At 45.4% G+C, this 23,310-nt stretch overlaps 1 protein-coding gene across 3 annotated transcripts in view; it reads left to right on the top strand.

Moving 5' to 3' along the window:
* MASTL (microtubule associated serine/threonine kinase like) overlaps positions 1–23,310 on the top strand; it is a 141,597-nt gene that overhangs the window by 39,540 nt on the left and 78,747 nt on the right. For 2 of the 3 annotated variants that reach the window (XM_033931419.1, XM_033931418.1), the window contains exon 3: positions 6,493–6,632. In XM_033931419.1, coding sequence (XP_033787310.1) covers positions 6,493–6,632 — 140 coding nt within the window. Of the gene's footprint in view, positions 1–5,925; positions 6,100–6,492; positions 6,633–23,310 lie in introns of all 3 variants that reach the window. The other variant, XM_033931420.1, reaches the window with a different exon arrangement.

Here is a 23,310-nt window from a genome sequence, read left to right as displayed (position 1 = left end):
ATAATATTAGACCAATGGATCCTCAATATAGTTTGCAAAGGCTACAAATTAGAGGAATTCTGTCCCTTCGTGGATTCTTTCTTGGTGTCCCCTTGTTCGGGGGGCCAAAGTAGAGGCAGTGAGAAGTTCTTTCCAGGGGCTGTTAGACCTGGGAGCATTAGTTCCGGTCCCTCCGGAACAAAGGGGCCAGGGTCGCTCTTCCATTTACTTTGTGGTTCCCAAGAAACAGGGTTCTGTCAGATCGGTTCTGGATATCAAGAGAGTCAATCAATTTTTCAATGTCAGGCAGTTCTGGATGGAGATGGTGAGGTCTGTCTTTGCTGCCGTGTAGCCAGGGGAGTTCCTCATGGTGCTAGACCTCAAGGAAGCGTACCTGCATATTCCCATCTGGCCACTGCACCACTATTATCTTCACTTTGCAATTCTGTGTCAGCATTATCAGTTTCGGGCCTTGCCCTTCGGCTTGGCCACAGCGCCACACATTTTTTCGAAGGTGATGGTAGTGGTAGCGGCGTTCCTTGCAGGGAAGGCATTTGAGTTCACCCCTACTTGGATGATTGGTTGATTCGGGCTTCTTCCCTTCAGGAGAGCTTAAGAGTCATGCAGAGGGTGATTTTCCCTTCTTCAGTCCCTGGGATGGGTCATTAATTTTCCAAAGAGTTCATTGGTCCCTTCGCAGACGTTGGAACATCTGGGCGTCCTAATCGATACAGCCCAGAGCAAAGTTTTCTGCCACAGGACAGGGTCGAGAAGTTGTAGTCTCGGCTCCGGCTTCTGTTGTGAGTTCCCCGGCCGAGAGTTTGGGATTATGTTCAGGTTCTAGGTTCCATGGTGGCAACTCTGGAAGTGGTTCCTTGGGCGTGCTTTCATATGAGGCCTTTGCAGAGAGGTCCCTGATATCCAGTTTTGCGTGAGACACTTTGGCTCTAGTGGAGTTGAGTTCAACGAGACATTACTTTCGTTTTCTGAATTTTGGTTAAATCCACATGGGTGGCAGTATTCTTCATACCGTCATTCGTGATCCTTAAGACTCCTGAGGCAGGCCTGTTGGCCGAAACATGTACATGTCGAGTCATTGAATGTATCATTGCGACATTGGAGGAATAAAGATCTTCACATTATCAGATGAGTTGGAGGACACTATTTTAGTGCACATCATTCTGATTTGGACAATTCCATTTTTTGTTTTCTTGCATCCAGGGACAGCAGGCAGATATTCTCACAACCCACCCACCTCCCCTGGTTGGCTTTTTAGCTAGCTATGTGAACTGAGGAGATGCTGAGGCACTCGCGCATGCGTTGGGTGGCAGTCGCAAACTTTCTAAAAGTTCTTCAAGCAAGTCTGCTTGTAAAGCTGTCCACATCAGGGCTCCATGGATGATGTCACCCATATGTTGAAAATATCTGCCTTCTGTCCCTGGATAACACCTGTTATGGTAAGTAACTGTGCTTTTTATGCAATCTGATTTTATATGTATGTATGTAATTGTTATAGTGTTGGTCTTGATGTGTTTTGTACGATAAATGTTACGTTTTATTTTGTATGTTAACATGTAACTTGACCTGGATAAGGGCGGGTGATAAATAAAAAAACAAACATTTTTTCATACTTGCCAGCTTCATTTTTGAAAGAAAACCACATAGATGACCTCCCCAGGGCAGGATGGAATGGATTTGTGCCTCATTTGCAGTGGATGGCTGTCGGTTGCGCAGCCATGTTCTACGTGCGCAGCGGACCGCGAGGTGGGGGGGTGAGATTTCCTCGAATGCGATGCCTTTGACCTCCAAGGAAGATCTTCAAGCACCTTATGCCCTGAAGTGCAGAAGTCAGCTCCCACTGCAGATGATGGTTTACCCCCGGAATTTGTGCACATGCTTTATCAGGCACACTTATTTAAAAAGTTCCTGCCTGTTTCCTTTCCAGCTGCTTTGTGCCGGTCACAGGAACCCCTTCTCCAAGGGACCAGGGTCTGTCTTTCTTGTCTTCTTGCGAGTGTAACGGTGAGAAAGTTGACTGTGCCTGCAGTTGTAACAGACACTTTCCATTCCTCTTCTTTCACAGGGCAGCTCTGGCCACAGACATGGCAAATCTAGCAGATCTCCAGGATCCGGACCAGTGATTTGTGGGAGGACCCTACTGTGTGCGGGTTTTTCAAACCCACACACCTTGTGGACTTAATCTCTGATTCTCTGCAGGAATTGAAGCTATAGAAGGACCAGCCAGTCTCTGCTGAATGTTCCCTTATGATTGACCAGAGGCCAGAATCTGCCTCATTTCCTGATCATCCTGATGATATCTGGATTCTTACGGATATCTGGGAGACTTCTGAGGGTCCTTTTGAAATGTTCTCAAGCCATGGCGCGGCTTTATCCCATGGCAGATGGCTTTAACAAGCACTTTACTTCTCTGAAGGTGGATTCTTTGGTGGTGCATATCATCGAGCGCACATCTCTCCCTAGCAACGGGGAAGGGGGGAGGGGTAGTCCTGAAGATGTCCAGGACCAGTGTGTGGATTTTATCCTTAAACTTCTGTTGATTTGGCTGGGGTCAAAGCGGCAACAGCCTCCTCTTTCGTGGCTCGTGCATGCGCAATGATTCTGACAGTGGTGCTTCGGAATTTGGATTTTCTCATCTCTGGAGTGGATTACATGGCTGCTGCTCTGTACGACATCTTGAACATTTTTGTCAAGCTTGGCGCCTATTTTGTTTTGGCTCGCAGGATGCTCTGAATCCAGCAATGGTCTAGTGATTTATCTTCTAAGGCTACATTGAACTGGTTGCCCTTCAAGGATCAGCTCCTGTTCGGTCAGGGTCTGGGTGGCCTTATGGCCAGTGTTCAGTATCATAAACCCATGGCGTTGCCTGGGAGCAGGACTCGCCCTTCTGGGCATTCTAATTTTCGTTCCTTTAGGTGTTCTTACTCATACTCAAGAGTATTTTCTGGATTCCCCTGCGAGCTGCCCCGAGAAGGTGGTTCGGGTGCAGGCCACAATTTGCAGACATTTGGATATTGTGGCTATAGTACCTATGCTGGAGCAAGACTCGGGCTCTGGGAGAAATTCAATATTTTCATTGTTCCAAAGAAAGGATCCATTCTGGACCTCAAGGCAGTCAGTGCAGCCCTGAAAGTCCCTCGATTCTGCATGGAGACTGTGATCGCATCAGTGGTGCCGGGGAAGTTTCTGGCCTCCCTGGATTTGACATTTCCATTTTCCTGGACCACCGGAAGTACCTGCAATTCCATATTCTGGGGCGACATTTCCAGCACTGTACTTTGGGTTGGCAACAGCACCCTGGACCTTCATTAAAGTGATGGTGACGGCCCATCTGCGCTCCATGGGTATCTTGGTTCACTGGTATCTAGACATCTGGTTGATCAGAGTGCCCTCTCTGTCTGTTGCAATGTCCAGGTTGGGTGATCCAACTTCAGAAAGTGTCACCTCGGGCCCACCCAGGATTTGGAGTACTTGGGAGTTTGGTTTCATACGGGTCAGAACAAAGTGTCTGCCCGTGTCCCATCAAGGGAAGTTACAGCAGGTTATCAGGGACCTGGCCAGTCCGGTCCTGACGGTTTAGCAGTATTTCCAGGTTCTGGGGACCATGGTGGCATCAATCAATGTGGTTCCTTGGGCCAGAGCCCACATGCGTACGCTGCAGGATGCCCTGCTTTCTCGCTGGAATTCACAACGGGACCTGCTACATGGATGATAGTGGCGTTCAACAGTCTAGTGTGGTGGTTGCGTCCTCTGTCATTGTCCCAGAGTCTTCCGCTCTGGGTCTCGAACTGGGTGAGCTTGTCTACAAATGTGCATGTCTGTCCATGTTCAGGGCCGGTGGGTGCCCTCCGAGCACAAGTGGTCAATCAATTGCCTGGAACTGTGGACGATTCGGCTGGCTCTTCTCTTCGAGAGTTGTCTCCATCATTGAGCTGTCTGTGTTCTTGGACAGTGCCATGGTGGTGGTTTCTGTCAATCATTAGGGGGTACATGAAAAGTCTCTCTCAAAGTGTGAGGCTCAGCTACTCTTTTGGTGGGTTGGTGGGCAGAGACACCTCGTGGTGAACATGGCAGGAGTGGACAATGTCCAAGCAGACTGTTGTCAGACACTGGACCCCGGAGAGTGGTTACTCTGTTGAAGAGCATTCATTTGCATAGTGGATCATTGGGGGTGTCCCATGTTCAACCTCGTGGCGATGGTGGCCTACGGTGGCTAACAAGAAAGCCTGTCATTTCTTCAGTTGTTGGCAAGAGGCTGGGAGCGAAAACTTGGACGCTCTGGTTCAGCCCTGGCCCCAGGAGGGTCGTCTTTATGTCTTCGCTCCATGGCCCATGACGGCGTCTGTAGAGGTGCATAGGTGGCCCACGAGGGTCTGGTGATTCTGGTGGCAACCAATTAGCTGAGGTGGTCGTGGTATGGCTCTAGAAGGTTCGGGGGCTCAGGCTCCCTTGTCATTCTCGCCTTCTCACACAGGATCCGATTGCGATGCAAGATCCTGACCGCTTTGGTCTTACGGCATGGCTCTTGAGTGTGCGTGGCCTTGACTAGCCGGGGCTATTCTTCAGCAGTGATCGCCACATTGCTTCACAGCAAGCGAACATCCACAGTGGCGGCCTATGTGAAGGCTTGGAGGTGTTATCACGCATGGTGCGCCCTGTGGCAGGTGGACCCTTCTTTTCCATTGATTTCTCAAGTCCTGGAGTTTCTGTAAGATGGCCTGAAGAAAGGTCTAGCATTAGCTTCGCTCCGGGTACATATTGCTGGGCATTTGTATATGGGCCCTCCTTCCTTGAGGGGCTCATTGGCAGTCCATCCAGATGTGGTTAGTTTTCTGCGGGGAGTGTTGCAGCTCAGGCCTCCGTTGTGCCTTCCCTATACAACATTGGAATCTTAATCTGATTGCTTGCCCTCCGTATGTGCCTCTAAAGCAGGTGTCACTGATGGTTCTCGCACTCAAGATGGTCTTCCTGGTGGCTGTTACCTCAGCCTGCAGGGTATCGGAGCTGCAGGCCATCTCTTGCAGGGTCCCTTGTCTGCAGATTAGAGATTCCGTGGTGATGTTGCGTACTGTGCTTCCTTTCTTCCAAAAGTGGTTTCCATGTGAATCAGGAAATCTGGCTTCATGCTTTTGCTTCCTCTGGTTTGCGGGAGCAGGACTGGGTGTTGCGGTCCTTGGCTGTGCGCAGAAGTTTGTAGTATCTGGAAGTCACCAATGAGTTTTGCCTCTCTGACCACCTATTTGTCTGGGTGGGTCTTGCCCACAGATGGATAACCTCTACGGCTACCATTTCCAGGTGGATTTGCATGGCCATTTCCACAGCTTATGTGGCGGTCGGAAAGAGACCCCCCCCCTCAGAGTCCAGGCTCCTTCAACAGGAGGGGTTTTCCTCCTCTTGGGCAGGGCTGCTGCCTGGTCCTCCTTGCATACATTCACTAAGTTTTACAGGATTGATGTAGCAGTCAAGCAGGATGTTGCTTTTGGTGCCTCTGTTGACAGCAGGCTCATCAGTCCCACCCTGAATTTTTGGGACTGGTCCTGTAATAAAGTGGAATTGTACAAGAACGAAAGATTAGAATCTTACTTCTGCTAATCTTCTTTCTTGTAAATCCACACTTTATTCCGGGAACCCGCCCTATACGTTCTTTTGCCAATTGTTTGCTTTTACAAATACTGATAAGCTGCATTTCTGTCAAGTTATTAGAGTGCAATCAGAATGGGATTAGCACTCAGTTTGGGAGATCCCCAGTTAGGGCGCCATCTTATGTTGGTGCATTTTGTTGCTATTTCTAGCACTGTTATTGCCATTCAAGGTACTGATGTTAATCCTGATTTGATTATGTTCCCTTGTTATAATTGTGAGCAGAATATACTTATTTGTCGGGGGGTGTTCCCGTAACCCTCTCTCTCTTGTTCTTATCCTCTACAGATGTTCCTGTCTGCTTTCAGACTGACTGGTGAGCATGCTCAGGGAGCAGGTATGTAAAGAAAGGGGATCAAAAACCTCTGAAGTTTTGAGGCTTCCTACCGACCTTGGCAGGTGAAGGGAAATAACCCACTGGTCCCGGAATATTGTGTGGATTTACAAGAAAGATTAACAGAGGTAAGAACCTAATCTTTCGTTCTCAAATTTTTCTTTTCAGCTCTGCACACTGATCAGGTTCTCTATACTTGAGCCATGTGGTGCAGGAGGTTTGGGAAATCTTACAGTTTCAATATTCATAGGAATTCCCATGCAGCTCAAGTATAGAGAGCCCGATCACTATGATGAAAGAAGGTTATATATTTATAAGAAAATAACATTTTCTCCAACAAGTCCAAGAATTGCAAAATCTATGCTTAAATGAGAATTGCTAGTAAGATTTTTGAGAAATATTTGCTTATTTCCTGGCTCTATAAAATGTAGGTGTTGAATGCTAAGCAGTTACACATTGTCTTTATGCTGTATTGTGCTTAAGCACAGTGTTTTTTGTTTTTTTGGGGGGAATAATGCTAGGTAATGGAGTACCTTATCGGTGGAGATGTGAAGTCTCTCTTACATATTTATGGATACTTTGATGAAGAAATGGCTATGAAATACATTTCTGAAGTGGCATTGGCTCTGGATTATCTCCATAGACATAGAATCATCCACAGGTAAACCTGACTGTAGCATTAATTTTAAAAGTAGCTGTACTTCAGTTTTGTACAACTTAATATAAATTGAGATTATTATTTAGAATGGAAAAGTGAAATTGGCTTCATAAACCATTAACAGCAGGATGTCAGCCATACATCATCCTATGGTGCTATAGACAGATGAGCTCTCCTAGAACTCAGAAAAAGGACAGACTGAAAAGACCTTTCTAAGCTTGCACTGACAATGTCTCGTCTCTCACCACAATTCCTGCCACTTCCCTCTTCATTGTGTTCTTCAGCTGTAGGCAGTTTCTTTCAAGAAGGGAAAGTAGGGGTGTGTGGGCTTTTTTAAAAATTATTATTTATTTATCACATTTTCCATAAAAAATATCAAGTATCCACTTGTACAGAAAGATGGAGTTATCTAAAGAATACAAAATACAAAAATTTTGTTATATTTAACACTATCAAAAAGAAAAATAGCTTAACTCCAGCTCAAGTCCACAAATCATGGATCCAAGAAGTAATAACAGCGAGCATTAATATAAGAAAAAAAAAGAAAACAACAGGAAATTCAGGAAATTCAGTCAGCTGAAAAATATCCAAATTAATTCAGTGAGCTCTCATGATGTCCCTGCATTCAGGTGCGCAGCCGACAAGAAGGTAGTCAGTTGTGTAGGGTCAAAGAAAACGTATTTTTGCTTTTGATATATTATCACACATTTACATGGGTGTCTTAGAAAGAAAGAAGCTCCAAGCGCAATAACTCCCAGTTTTAAGATCAGAAATTCTCGACGTCGTTTTTGGGTTTCTCGTGCCAGGTCAGGAAACATTTGTATTTTATGTCCCAAGAATTCTTTTAATTTATTTTTAAAGAAAAGTCTTAACCATTGTTTATCTGGTGCCAAGGCAACTGTAAGAAGTAAAGTTGCTGGTGTCACGGTTTCCCTGTCCGACTGTTCCAAAATTTTTGAAATGTCTAATGACTTTTGATCCATTGGTAATTCCTGTAATTTTGAATGTTGTCCTTCTTCCCTTCGTATAGGCAAATAGTAGACCTGGGTAAACGGTGGCAGCAGTTCTTCTGAAATTCCCAATATCTCTACCATGTATCGTTTCAACATATCTCGCGGGGGTGTTGTTGCCACTCTGGGAAAGTTAATTAGTCTAAGATTATTATTGCGAGAAATATTGTCCAATGCTTCCAATTTCCTTCTCAAGTTTGTGTTGTCTCGCATTAATGTTTCTGTTAGCTGTTTGGTGACCGTATTTGAATTTTTTAATTCTTGCATATCAGTCTGTATATTTGTTATGTGTGTATCATGGGTTTTAATTTTTGTTCAACTTGGCACAGTTGAGGCTTAATGGAATTAGCCAGATCTGCCACTAGATCCCAAATTGCTTCTAGGGTTATTTCTTGGGGCTTATCTATTGTGGTATATTTTTTAGGCACAGTTTTACACAATTCAACTGACCTCGCCTCTTGTAGGTGTCCCTCCTGAATGCCGTTGTTGATAATATCCTCAGACACCACAGGGCTCTCCAAACGGGAGTCCTGCTCTAAATCCAAGCTCCCCTCTCTGATTTTCGAAGCCTCACAGGAGGGGAGCTCACCCCCTTCCAGTAACTCCTCCTCTTGTGGGGAGCTGGCTGTCCGAGGTAGTGGAGGAGGTGCTCTGGCGTCGGGGCTAAGGGAGATCTCTAGTCCCGGGGAGATCGCCTGCAGCTCGCCACCAAGTGCCTCCATCGGGTGAGCTGCCGCCGCCACAGATACTGCCTGCATCCGGCGAAGAAGTTCGTCGATACTGCCGACTCTAATGGGGTCTGGGCGCCGCGAGGCTGCAGCGGCGCTTCGGCCCCTTCGTTTGGGCATTTTGAATGAAGGAAAAGTTTGTTGAAGAAGCAGGTAAATCTTTTAATCGCCCGAGGTCTCAGCCAGGACGCTCAGCTAACCGTCCCTGCGGCCATCTTGGATCCGATCCCCCGCGCCGGGGTGTGTGGGCTTTTCAAATTTTTTTGTGACTGACTCATCTTGCTAGCCACTGAGATGCCACCCCTTACATTCCTGCTGTTATATTTAAGTAAGCCTGTGCTTTCTTCATGGAAAGTAGGATGAGTTAGCCACACACTAACTCACAAGCTGATGAGGGCTATGAAGGAGTGTTATATAAAGGAGTGTGTAAAACAGGCAAGAAGGGGTGGTGATTTGCCAACAGTCACAGTAGTAAAAACAAGGAGCAGACTAATTGTACAAGGAAGTGAGCGTTTTATTAAAAGAAAGCTGGTACCCGACGTGGCCACATTTTGCCCTAAGGCTGCGTCAGGGGTTGAAACTAAATAGGGAATATTGCACACTTTCCTCTTAAAGCAATCTAGGGTATTTTATATAAGCAAATTATACAAATAAACTCAAATACAAAAAACCAGTACAAGTATAAGGGATAAGAATGCACTCCACCGACAGCTTCATGAATGATACAGGGACAACAGAGCAGTAGAGGGAGGCCAGGCCTGCCCGGCATGCTGATGCCAGGAAACAGCTGTTACACAGAGGCAGAAGAGGGCTGGCTCCCGGACCTCGGAAAGTTCAGAAATACATAGTGTCCCAAATACCCCCATATGGGGGGATTTGACAAGGTCATCCCAATTCACCTAGTTCCCCTCATATTTTTATTTTTATATTAAGAAAAGGAATCTGTTCCTGAACAGCTCCCCATTAGGGGAAGTTCCAGGCTCACCATACAACAAGCCATCCATACTAACAGATTTACCACAGACTCACACCCCATTCATTCTCCCCTCTTCCCCCCGTGACATGAGATTAGAGGTAACTGCAGAAACGCCTTCCAAAGTGCCTTATAGGCCAGCACCTCAGGGTTGAAAGAGTGCTTTTTAATAAAGCTCGAAGTGGCCAATTCAGACATCTGACTCAACCGACTCTCCTGGGCTATATCCCCATCTTGTGTTCAGTGCCGGCAATATAGTTCTTTTGACGGTCAAAAAGGTCACATAGATAAATCGCCTCTGGGGTGCAGTGAGGCCCTGAACTTCCAGCAATGTCTGGTCACCTCAAGAGCAGCGTTTTATAATCCCACTCCAGATCTTTCTGCGAGACCAATTGAAGCTGCATAAAAGAAGTGTTCCACAGAGTAAGTTGGGGACACTCCAGGAGGGAGTGTAAGAACATCCCAGGGGCCCCTTTACATTTGCTACATAGCGCATCACCCCATAGTTCCATTTGGGCTCCCCTCGCTTTAGTAATATACGCCCTATGTAGGACTCTGAACTGAGTTTCCTGCCAAGCCACGGACTTCACAAAGGCATGAAATGTGTGAAAAAGCTCCTGAAAAGTCTCAGATGTATAGTAAGCAGAGAGATCGCTATTCCACGTGTCCCGCAACTTAGAGAGGAAGCCTATGGATGTGACGGTGCTAGCCACCTTATACCATATTGAGAGAGAGCCCACTGAAGCCAGGATGCGAAAAAGGTACTCGTCTAGTGTTGAAGACTCAAGAAGTAATGCCGGGCTTGCAAATAAGCAAAAAATTGATTATTCAGAATGTCCCATCGCTCTTTGAAATGAGCAAATGTGGAGAATGTGCTTGTATCCCCATTAATCATATCATAAAGAGTACGAGCCCCCCAAGAGGCCCAAGCAAAAAAGGGGTATGCCCAAATCCCAGTGGGAAATTAGGATTACCCGCCAGCTGCAGGAACGGAGATGCCAAAGATGATTTTGCCTGAGCTCTACGCCACCACTGCCAAGCTAAACAGAAGGGTCTCAGAATCCGTAGCTTAGAGGGCAAATCCCCCCCCCCCAGTCCCAAGGGGGGAATGTAGTAGGTTCAAAAAAGTGAAAGGGGCACACCAACCCGACAGCCACCCCAGAGGGGAAAACCGAGCAGATTCCGAGACCTCTTCATGGATGAAATGCAAAAGAGCTGCCACGTTATACGCTTGAACATCGGGGAGGCCGAGACCTCCCTGCCCCTTAGGAAGGGACAGTTTGGCATAGCTGATGCGTGCCGACCGATGTCGCTATAAAAAGGCTTTAAATATGGAGCAAATTTTTCTGATATTGCGTAAGATCCAGAAGGGCACCGTCTGTAAAGGATATAGAAATTTAGGTAAGAGTATCATCTTAACAAAAACAGCTTGCCCAAGCAGAGATAATGGGAGGTCTTTCCACATACAGCAAAGAACTCTAATTTTCTCGATGGCATCCAGAATGTTATGTTTGTAGAGAACCCGAGGGTCAGGGTGTAAATAAATTCCCAGATATCGCATTGGTTTGTGCTCCGGAGGTATAGGCAGTTGGGCATGCCAAGGCTCCCAACCAAGCCCTGTAAGAGGCAACAATTCTGACTTCTCACAATTCACTTGGAGACCTGAGATGACACTAAAATCTGCTACCAGGCATAGGGCCACCGGTAAATGAATAGGGGCCTGATCTAGAAAGAGCAATATGTCATCAGCAAACAGAGTGAGAAGGCACTCCGTGGTCCCCATTCGAATCCCTCGCAGCTCATTGCTGGCACGTATCTTGATAGCTAAAGGCTCCGGGGCCAGAATGAACAACAATAGAGAAAGGGGGCACCCCTGGCGAGTCCCCCAACAGAGCTTGAAAGAGGTGGAAAGGCCTCCATTGATAAGTAGTCAGGCTTGCGGCTTAGTGTATGAGCTCCTAATCCAATTCACAAAATGCCCATCCATACCATGTTCCTGTAGCACCCAGCAGAAGTACTGCCAAGATATGCTATCAAAGGCCTTTTCCATATCAAGACCAGCTATCGCGGAAGTGCTGCCTTTACCTGTTTGGCTGATAGTGCCTTAATTAGATTCATAGAGGCATAGCGCTGGGGAACAAATCCCACCTGATCCTTCCCAATGAGCTGGGGCAGGAACAGATTTAACCGGGCCGCCAATATAGAGGCCAGTAACTTAACATCTTGATTTAATAACGAGATAGGTCGATAAGAGCCGACTTGAGTAGGATCCTTCCCTGGTTTGGGGAGTAAAGTAATATGAGCCAGGTTGCTCCGAGGGCCCATGGTACTAGAAGATAAGTATTGAAAATAGACTCCCAGGGTCTGAACCAGGAGGTCAGGCAAAAGTTTGTAATACTTTGGGCCAAACCTGTCAGGGCCTGGCGATTTAGCGATTTTCAGCTTCTTGATCCCCAGATGAATCTCTTCCAGTGATATGGGCGCATTTAACTGCTCCACCTGCTCCCCAGTGAGTCGAGGAAGTGGGAGGTCCCGAAATAAGTGATCCCTCTCCGCCTCTGTGAAGTCCCGGCGCACATAGAGGGACCAATAAAAATCTACAAATTGGTCTCGAATTTGAGATTCCTCAGTAAAGTGCACTCCCTGCTTTTTCCATCCGAATTCACGAAGGTTAGGGGCAGAGCTGGCCCTTGAATATAGAAAATCGCAAATAACTTTTAGGGCCTACTCTGACCCATCCCCACCTCCCTCCTGTGTCCTGGACCTCCCCAGACCTTACCTGGTAGTCTAGCGGTGACGTGGGGCAGGAGCAATCTTCCTATGCTCCTTCCCCGTGCAGAGCCGTCAGCAAAATTGGCTGCCGTGAGTTCCCGTTGTAGTCTTGTGAGACCACGGGAACTTAAGCAGCCATTTTTGTTGACGGCTCTGCACGGGGCAGGAGCGTAGGAAGATTGCTCCTTCCCTGCGTCACTGCTAGACCACGAGGTAAGGTCTGGGGAGGTCCAGAGCACAGGGATGGCTCAGAGGCAGCCTTTAAAAATTAGGAGACAAAAAATTGCGAATAACCGAATTCGCGCACTCTAAAACCACGAATTTGGAGGGAGAAGTGTAATTTAAACACTACATTAAATATTCTGTTTTTTAAATGGGCGAGCAGAGTGAAGAGTGGTACATGGCACATGTTCTGGATCTCAAAAAGTAGAGCTGATAGGAGAAAGCTGGTGCCATTTTTGGAATCAGCAGGTCAAATATACCCAGAAATAGGTCTAACAGAGACACCAAAATGAGTGTTGTCCAGTGTAATGAAATTAGTGGTTGAATTATAGACTCCCATTTGGCCACTTGGTATAAAAGTAGATTAGATTGCTTACATATCTGTTATACTTGCATTCCTTTACTGATGGAAAAGCAAAATCCTATATAATAAAACGCTAGCCGCGCATGCGCACTCCTATCGGCATGCTTCCATGATCAGTAGATCTGTGGCCACAGGAGTGCGCATGTGCGAATCCCCAGCACCTACCTACACTCGCTGGAAGGACTGGACCCCAGCGCTGGACATCCTGCTCTCCTTTTGGCTCCTCTCACGAGCCACACCAGCGTCGGAGAAGGCTTCCAATGCTGGCGGGGATCGAGAGGAGCCGCGGCAACACCTCAAGGGGCGGGAAGGGAAGCGCCAAAAAAAGACTCCAGCCGCTACTTTCTTCGCGGTCCCGACTCCAAACGCCGATTCAAGCAGCGTGTGCAGCACTCTACACATGCTGCTTCGGGGCCTTCTACTGCCCTTATTTGCTCTGCCGCGTCTCTGATGAGGTCATCAGGGACGTGCCAGAGTAAATCAGGGCAGTGGAAGGCCCCGAAGCAGCGTGTGTAGAGTTCTACACACGCTGCTGGAGTCGCAGGTTTGTCGGGAAAGGGGAGCAGGAGAAAAGACATGCACTGCCACTTGCAACAGGGGCTTAGAGGGCAAGAGAGCTGCAATTGGACAGACTGAGGAAGGAAATGTTCAGATAAAGAAGAGCTGAGACTGAAGAAGGAAAGAAAATTGGAGAGACTGAGGTAGGAAATGTTCAGAGAAAGAAGAGCTGAGACTGAAGAAGGAAAAAAATATAGGAATAAATACCTACAGGGAAACACGAGATCAGGAGCTTACAGAGAAAAAAATACAGCATAGAGGTTTGCAGGAATAAGGAACACATAGAGAAAGTAGAGCAGAGACCCCTGCAAGAAGAGAAAAAAAGCAAAGAGACTGGGGATAAGAAAGAGAGCAGACATGCTTGCAGGAGAAAAAGCGAGGCAGTAATGTTACAGCTGGAGAGTGCAAAGTGAGGAAGAAAGCAGAGACAGTGCTACACTGGGAAATGGAGGGGGAGAGAGACAGAAACAAACAAAAAAAAAAGACAGACATATATTCTAGCACCTGTTAATGTAACGGGCTTAAAGACTAGCAAGTAATATTTCATAAAGATCGTTTTGGTAAAGAAGATAAAAGATGAGCATGGTAAGTAAGAAGAAACTGAACCAAACATGATTTTATAACCAATGCATCCCAATTTGAACAATATCCTGGCCTGTTTTGGGAGCCAATGTAATTTGTGGTATAAAATGGAAATATGATCTAATTTTTTCAGATTAAATATCAGATGCACTGCGGAAATTTAGATAATTTGTAACATTTGAAAATTTTTATAGGAACCCGCTAAGTATATTGTATTGCAATAATCTAGGATATTTAATAGAGATTGTACCAGTAGTTGAAATGGATAAGGTTCAAAATGGACCTTAAGTTCCGTAGCATTACAAATCCTTCTCAAACTACCAAATCTACTTATGATTTCATTGATAAATTTCAATCTAATTGGACCCCTAAAATTTTTATTGTTGGAATAATATCCCATTGTACTTGTTTTATCTGTCTTATTAGAAGCCAAGAAAACTATAGTTTTTTCTTTATTTAATTGTAGCTTAAAACTGGCCATCCAATCATGTGTTAATAGTAAAACCTTTTCTATCCAAGATACCTTGATGTTCCCCATTAGAAGTAGTATTATCCCAGGACAAGCAGGCAGCATATTCTCACATGTGGGTGATGTCATCCATGGAGCCCCAGTACAGACAGATGTACAAGTTCAGCGGCACTTTAAGAACTTTAGAAAGTTTTTGACTGCACCGCACATGCGCGAGTGCCTTCCTTCCCAACGTAGGTGCGTGGTTCCTCAGTTCTAAGTTTTCCGCGGAGCTAAGAAGTCGTGTTTTCAAACGTTCCTTCGTTTTTGCCTTCCTGCTCACGTGTATTTTATTTTAATTTTTTTGTCTCTACTTTCTCTCACTTTTTGTTTGGAAAAAAAAAAATAATTTTTTTTTTTTTTTTTTTTGCTGTGCCTCACTTTTCTCTCGCGGGCGTTCGGTCGGCAGGACCTCTTCGCTCGCCTCAGCCTTGGATTTAATTTTGGCTGAAACTGTCTCCCCATTGATGTCCTGCCCATTCACAGGATTTTTGATATATGCGGCAGGTGCTGTGGGCACTTTTTCAATCAGTAGTCGACAAGACATCGAAGATGTCTACATCGACATCAGTGTCGGAGGAGTTACAAAGGTGTCTCAGGTTATTATTGCATCGAGTCCATTCATGCCGACCTTACAGCGACCATTCTTGCGGCTTGCCTATCTTCAATTGAGGGTCGCATCTTATCCAAGTCACACTCTTCGAGGTGAGCCACAACACTTAACAGTACCGGCAGAGAAGATTAAGGTACCGGTGTTTTTGTTCCATGAGCCACCAGCTTTTCAATCGGTGTCACAGGTCATTCTGGCATCGAGTCCAATTTATGCCAACCACATGACCATTCCTCTAGTGGTTCCTGCCTTCTCCATTAAGAGTTGCATCAGTCACTTTCTTCGGAATGGGCTGTGGGCACTGAGGGTACCGGCAAAATAGCCAAGGGTAACGGTGTGTGTTTTTTTCTCTCTTTAGGAACAGCTTGAGCTTTTTTTCCTGCACTGATTGCTCGGTACCAGGTTGGTCTGAACATGACACAGCTATCCAGTACCATCGATGCAACATTATGGTCCCCGGTACCGGTTATCTTGACTTTCCAGTCGTACATCCCAGCATCATTTCTCCTGAAGCTGTTCCAGTTTTTCGAAGCATGTTTCTTCTCCATGTCCTGAGAAGTGCAAGAACCCTGCAAAAGTTTTGCCTTTGTCATCGAGCCGAAACCATTCCAAGCGGCGTTCTTCATCCATCTTTAGTGACTACTTTCTGATTTGATTCCAATGTGGACATTTCTCATTCAATTACAGAGGCTTCTGTTCTCCTGAGGCACAAACTCTTCAGAAGATTCCTCCTAGAGAGACATCTTCTATAGAGTTTTTTTATTTTTGCTATATGGATATGAAATCTCCTGTCAACTTTCCAGTTTTATTCCTGCTGTTTTTTCTGATGATCTTTAGCTTCAACTCAGCCTTCTCTACAGTTCTTCAGACTTCACCTAACTGGTCTCCTTCAAGAACTTCTTCATGGGAGACCTTCCTTTTTCTCCTCTGGACAATTGGACCTTATATTCTCCATACCAAGGTCTATGTCTCAGTGCTGACGGGAGAGAGGGGCATACTATGGACAGATTTGACCATAGCCTTTATTGGTATCTACTATGGGCGAATAGGGTCATTGGTTGCCCCCCCTTTTCTTTTTCTTACAGTTTGACTCTCTTCATACTGCTATCATGTTGTAAAAGCAACACTATAACCAGTAGGACTGGCATTTACCAAAATTTCATATTGGCAATTTGAGTACTGTCTTCCCAGTTATCTATTTTCTGCTGTGAAGTCTCTTGTCTGGACATTGCTTTTTCTACTACGGTGGGGAATCTAACTTGGATGTAAAGTCTGTAAAGTTAGATTCCTCTACCTATTTTTACTGAACTATCTTACCTAGCAGACGTCTGACTACCTCTGCTTTTCAAAGGTCTACGCTGGAGAATCTAACATGGATGTAAAGTTAGATTCCTCTACCTATTTTTACTGAACTATCTTACCTAGCAGATGTCTGACTACCTCTGCTTTTCAAAGGTCTATGCTGGAGAATCTAACATGGATGTAGAGTCTAAGTTAGATTCCCCCATATCTTTTTCACTACAGATTTTCAGCACACAGATGACACAGTCCATACTTTGGTCTACTTAGAGTGCTTTTGAGTTGACGTCCAGAGCTGCTTCTATGTCTGTGACCATGAGATGACTAGCAATAAAACAAAAAAAAACCAATCTATTGATCCTATGATTGGTGTTTCTGGTGCCTTGGTCCAGATTCTTGAGTTGAGTCCTTGGAGTGCATGTTTCCTTCAACAGTACAACTTCGGCAAACCTTCATCATTTATCACTCACTGTGATGACTTCAGGATTCCACCATGAACTATCAGGGACGGGGGGCCCTGGTGGTGAGAGTGGGTGAGCATCTCTTCTGCTGGGAGTGTCGGGGGTGGGGCTGTTGGGGCCCAGTGGCAGAAGATAGTGGGCATCCCTCCTGCCGGGAGTGATGGGGCAGGGGGGATGTTGGGGCCTGGTGGGAGGGAGTAGGCATCCTTCCTGCCAGGGATGTCAGGTTGTTGGGGGATGGGGACCCCAGCAGTGTGAGGGAGTGGGCATTTCAAAATGGCGGACGATCCTTGACGGAGCTCTGTTTGCTCTCAAAAATTCCTTGGTTTTCTTACCTCAGTTTTGCTGTTGGAAGACTTTTCTTTCGAAGATGCCACTTTTGAAGAGGAAGGGAATGGTGAGAGCCGCAATGTCGCTGGCTCTTTCTTCCTCCCCTAGTCAGCCAACGCTTCCACAGGTCTGAGTGTCAGACACCCGCCTTGGTTAGAACTTCAGCCAGGCTCCGTTAAGGAGTCGAGCGTGGAAGTGCTCGACTCCCTAGAGCAGAATATCTCCCTTTCACCTCCGACAATCTCCATGCCTCCTTGTTCAGCAGAGGTACAGAGTGTTGAGTTTAGCCTCTCAAGAGAGGAGACGACCCCAGAGCTGGACTTGGATAGAGCTTTGTCTGCTGGTTCGAGAGAACGCCAAGGGAGTTGGTGTGTCAACGGCTGTACCTGCAGTCACTCTGGATATACTTCTTGCGGCCATAAAGAAGTTGGATTTGATGGAGGGGAAACAGCACAGGATATGGAGGTATTGGTCGCTAAAGTGGATGTTTTCTCCTTAAACATTAATAAAGTAAGACAAGACTGTATGGAAAAAATTCAATTAGATACTACAACTTTGAAAGACTCAATTTCTACAGTTGTTAAAGATCAGATTTTTGTTTCATTGAAGATTGAACAAATAGAGAACTTTAACAGACGATTAAATATCAGAGTGCTAAATTGTCTGAAGATCTTGGCTATGTCCCCAATTGAAACATAAAAACATGATGGCAGATAAAGGCCAAATGGCCCATCTAATCTGCCAATCTGCAGCAACCATAATCTCTTTCTCTCTCCGAGAGATTTGACGTGCCTATCCCAGGCCCTTTTGAATTCAGACACAGTCTCTGTCTGCCTCCACCACCTCTTCTGGGAGACTGCTCCATTCATCTACCACCCTTTCTGTAAAAAGTATTTCCTTAGATTACTCTGGAGCCTATCATCTCTTAACTTAATCCTATGCTCTCTCCTTGCAGAGTTTCCTTTCAAATTAAAGAGACTCAACTCATGCGTATTTATGTAGGTATTTAAACGTCTCTATCATATCCCAGAGGACTGGAAAATAGCAAATGTCACGCCCATCTTTAAAAAGGGATCAAGGGGTGACCCGGGAAACTACAGGCCTGTGAGCTTGACCTCGGTTCCAGGGAAGATGATGGAAGCAATGGTAAAAGACACAATCTGTGAACACATAGAAAACAATGGACAACTGAAGGCGAGCCAGCACGGCTTCTGCAAGGGAAGGTCATGTCTCACGAACTTGCTGTACTTCTTTGAGGGAATAAACAGCCAGATGGATAAGGGTGAATCCATAGACATCATTTACCTTGACTTCCAAAAAGCCTTCGACAAGGTACCTCACGAACGGCTACTTAAAAAGCTGTGGAACCACGGGGTGCAAGGGGATATCCACCGATGGATCAAACACTGGTTGGCAGGCAGGAAACAGAGGGTCGGAGTAAAGGGCCAATACTCAGATTGGCAATGGGTCACGAGCGGAGTTCCACAGGGGTCGATGCTGGGACCTCTACTCTTCAATATATTTATTAACGATCTGGAGACAGGGACGAAATGTGAGGTTATCAAATTTGCTGATGACACCAAACTCTGCAGCAGGGTTAGAAGCACGGCAGACTGTGAAGACCTGCAAAGGGACCTAACGAGACTGGAAGACTGGGCAAAAAAGTGGCAAATGAGTTTTAACGTAGAGAAATGCAAGGTCATGCATGTAGGGAAAAAGAACCCGATGTTCAGCTACAAAATGGGGGGAACACTGCTAGGGGTGAGTAACCTTGAAAGGGACCTGGGGGTGATGGTCGACACATCACTGAAACCATCGGCACAATGTGCGACAGCCTCAAAGAAAGCAAACAGAATGCTGGACATCATCAAAAAGGGTATCACAACCAGGACGAAGGAAGTCATCATGCCACTGTATCGCGCGATGGTGCGCCCGCACCTGGAGTACTGTGTTCAATACTGGTCGCCGTACCTCAAGAAGGACATGGCGGTACTCGAGGGAGTGCAGAGGAGGGCGACTAAACTGATAAAAGGTATGGAAAAATTTTCATACGCTGACAGGTTAAAAATGCTGGGGATGTTCTCCCTGGAGAAGAGGAAACTTAGAGGGGACATGATAGAGACCTTCAAAATCCTTAATGGCATAGAGAAAGTAAATAAGGACAGATTCTTCAAACTGTGGGGAGCCACAAGCACTAGGGGTCACTCGGAGAAATTGAAAGGGGACAGGTTTAGAACAAATGCTAGGAGGTTCTTTTTTACCCAGAGGGTGGTGGACACATGGAACGCGCTTCCGGAGGATGTGATAGGCCAGAACTCTGTACAGGGGTTCAAGAAGGGTTTGGATAGGTTCCTGGAGGATAAGGGGATAGAGGGGTACAGATAGAACTTGAGGTAGGTTATAGGAATGGTCAGAGACCACTTCACAGGTCGCGGACCTGATGGGCCGCTGCGGGAGCGAACCGCTGGGCAAGATGAACCTCTGATCTGACCCAGTGGAGGCAACTTCTTATGTTCTTATATCTCCCCTCTCCCGCTTTTCCTCCAAAGTATACAGATTGAGATCTTTAAGTCTGCCCCCATACACCTTATGATGAAGACCACATGCCATTTTAGTAGCTTTCTTCTGGACTGACTCCATCCTTTTTATATCTTTTTGAAGGTGCGCCCTCCAGAATTGTACACAATATTCTAAATGAGGTCTTACCAAAGTCTTATACAGGGGCATCAATACCTCCTTTTTCTTACTAGCCATACCTCTCCCTATGCAACCTAGCATCCTTCTAGCTTTCGCCATCACCTTTTCAACCTGTTTGGCCACCTTAAGATCATCACATACAATCACACCCAAGTCCCGCTCTTCTATCATGCACATAAGCTCTTCACTCCCTAATCTGTATCATTCCCTCGGGTTTTTGCAGCCCAAATGCAGGACCTTGCATTTCTTAGCATTAAATTTTAGCTGCCAAACTTCAGACCATTCTTCAAGCTTCGCCAGGTCTTTCTTCATGTTATTTACACCATCCAGGGTGTCTACTCTATTGCAGATTTTGGTATCGTCTGCAAAGAGGCAAATCTTACCCGACAACCCTTTAAAAAAATGTTAAAAAGAACAGGCCCAAGAACAGAACCTTGAGGCACACCACATCCCTTTCCTCACAGCGATCTCCATTGATCACTACCCTCTGTCGCCTTCCATTCAAACTGTTCTTGACCCAGCCCGTCACTTTGGGACGCATCCCGAGGGCACTCAGTTTATTTATTAGATGTCTTTGTGGAACACTGTCAAAGGCTTTGCTAAAATCTAAATACACCACATCTAGCGCACATCCCATATCCAATTCTCTGGTCACCCAGTTAAAGAAATTGATCAGATTTGTCTGACAAGACCTACCTCTAGTGTAGGGGTGTCAAAGTCCCTCCTCGAAGGTGCAATCCAATCGGGTTTTCAGGATTTCCCCAATGAATATGCATGAGATCTATTTGCATGCACTGCTTTCATTCTATGCTAATAGATCTCATGCATATTCTTTGGGGAAATTCTGAAAACCTGACTAGATTGCGGCCTTCAAGAAGGGACAGACACCCCTGCTCGAATCCATGTTGCCTCCAGTCCTTTAATCCACAGGATTCCTGAAACTTGACCATTCTCTGTTTTAAAAGTGTTTCCATTAATTTGCTTGCCACAGAAGTCAGACTTACCGGCCTGTAATTCTCTACTTCTTCCTTACTTCCGCTTTTGTGGAGAAGGACCACATCCGCCCTTCACAAGTCCTCCAGTACCACTCCTGACTCTAGAGCAGACATGGGCAACTCCGGTCCTCAAGGGCCGGAATCCAATCGGATTTTTAGGATTTCCCAATGAATATGCATGAGATCTATTTGCTTGCACTGCACTGCAATATGCTTTCAATGCATATTTATTGGGGAAATCCTGAAAACTCGATTGGTTTCCGGCTCTAGAGACTCATTGTAAAGGTCAGCCAGCGGAGCTACCAGAACTTCCCTAAGTTCCTTCAGCACTCTAGGATGTACACCATCCAGCCCCATTGCTTTGTCTACCTTTATTTTAGGTAGCTCCTCATGAACACAACCCTCTTAAAATCGATCAGGGTCTGTATACTCCTCCATCCCTATTCATGTTTGTCTTCCGCGGTCCTGTTCCCGGCGCGTCAGCCGTGGACACAGAACAGAAATATCTGTTAAGCAATTCGACCTTTTCTTTATCAGCTTCTACATATTCTTCTCCTTCACTTTTGAGTCTCACAGTGCCACATTTGCACTTCTTCATATCACTAATATATCTAAAAAAAAGTCTTGTTTTACTATGTCAGCTATTTTTTTTCTTCCATTTGCATCTTTGTTTTCATGACTACAAGATCAGCCTCTCTCTTAACTTTTCCATTATTTTTGCCTGTCTTCCTCTTTCTGCGATCTTTTGTAGTTTATGAAAGCTAACCTCTTATTCCTTACCTTCTCAGCTACTACTTTTGAAAACCAAAGTGGCCTTCTTTTCCTCTTACTTTTACTTACTTGCCTCACAAAAAGGTTTGTCGCCCTTACAATTGCTCCTTTCAGTTTTGCCCATCGCATTTCCACTCCTTCCAGACGTTCCTATCCATTCCTTGACGTAAACCCCCTCTGAACAAAGTTAGTTTTTTTTTTTAATGAGCCCTCTCTATACCCATCTTAATATTAAACCGTACCATGCAGTGATCATTGGATATCAGATGATCACCCACTGTAACATCAGAAACACTTTCCCTGTTTGTAAGCACTAAGTCCAATATGACCCATCCCATGTGGGTTCAATTACCAACTGCTGGAACAGTTGTCCTTGTAGAGATTCCAGAATCTCCCTACTTCTAGAAGATCCTGCAATAGGGATACCCCAATCAACATCCGGCATGTTAAAATCACCTATTAGCAAGACTTCCCCTTTTTAGATATATTCTGAATGTCTACTATTAAATCTCTATCTACTTCTTCCATCATTGAAGGAGGCCTATATATCACACCAATGTAAATATATTCACCATTGCCTCTTCTTGCAATTGTGTGACTTTAATATGTTCTTTAACATATAATGCTACTCTTCCTCCTTTTCTTCCTACCCTGTCTTTCCTGAACGGATTATAGCCCGGTATAACTACATCCCAGTCATGGTTCTCTGTGAACCATGTCTCTGTGATTGCCACTATATTCAACTCCATCACAGCTTCTAGATCCAGAATCTTGTTTCCCAAACTTCAAGCATTAGTATATCCTGCTTTCCAGACATTTCCCCCTTTTCCCATCCATGTAGAGGTATTAAGTGATTTACATACATGAGGGCTTATACTCACTTGGGAGCTTTGATCACCCTGCCCCATCACTTTTAGTTTAAAGCCCTTTTTAGTAATTAGCTAGCCTGCTGGCAAAGACATTTCTTCCCTTCTTTGATAGATGCACACCATCCTTGCTCAGCAGCCCTTGGAAGATCATCCCATGGTCTAGGAAGCCAAAACGCTCTTGACGACACCATCCACGTAGCCAAGCATTCATCTCCATGATGCGAGCTTCTCTGCCCTGGCCTTTACCCTCAACGGGGAGGATGGGCGAGAATACCACCTGCGCACCTGACTTCTTCACCTTCTCTCCCAGAGCCACACAGTCATTTTTGACTCTTTCTCCCAATTTAAAATTGTGATCTAAGGAGACCAAATCCAATATTATATTCTGTTAAATTAATTTTCTACTTTGGAATTTTTCAAGGTTGGAAATGGCTGTGTATACCTAGAACAAGTGTTTGTTGTATTGTTTTGACAAATGAATAAAAATTAAAAAGATAAAAATTCCATTTCTTCTTTTCAGATTGACCCACAATGCTGCTTCCTTACCCTGCAGATCTTGCAATTGTGTGGCTTTAATAGAAAAAAATAGAAAACTGGCCATTTTGTGTGTGTGTGTGTGTGTTTGTGGGGGGGGGGGGGGAATCATGTCTAAGAGCACACCTCTTATTGCAACTTAATAAAAGGAGCCCCAAAGTATGTTTATCACTGTCAAAATGGGTCCTGATATATAGAGCATCTCTCGAGAAGGTTTGTTTGGCTTTACTATATGGTTTTTAAATGTAGATGAGGGCGATAATTTAAAAAACTTTTTAAGGGGCAATACCACATTTGGGTTCCCCACAGTACCTGTTGGCCTGAGTACAGCATACAACTCATGTAACTTAAAGCATTCTTTGTTACACATATAAATGGAAGATGTGCCTGTATCCTAC

This window comes from Geotrypetes seraphini, chromosome 2, assembly GCF_902459505.1.
Source record: "Geotrypetes seraphini chromosome 2, aGeoSer1.1, whole genome shotgun sequence".
NCBI classification, from domain to species: domain Eukaryota; kingdom Metazoa; phylum Chordata; class Amphibia; order Gymnophiona; family Dermophiidae; genus Geotrypetes; species Geotrypetes seraphini.
Note: the sequence above shows the minus strand (reverse complement) of the source record. Positions and strands in the feature narration are given on the sequence as shown.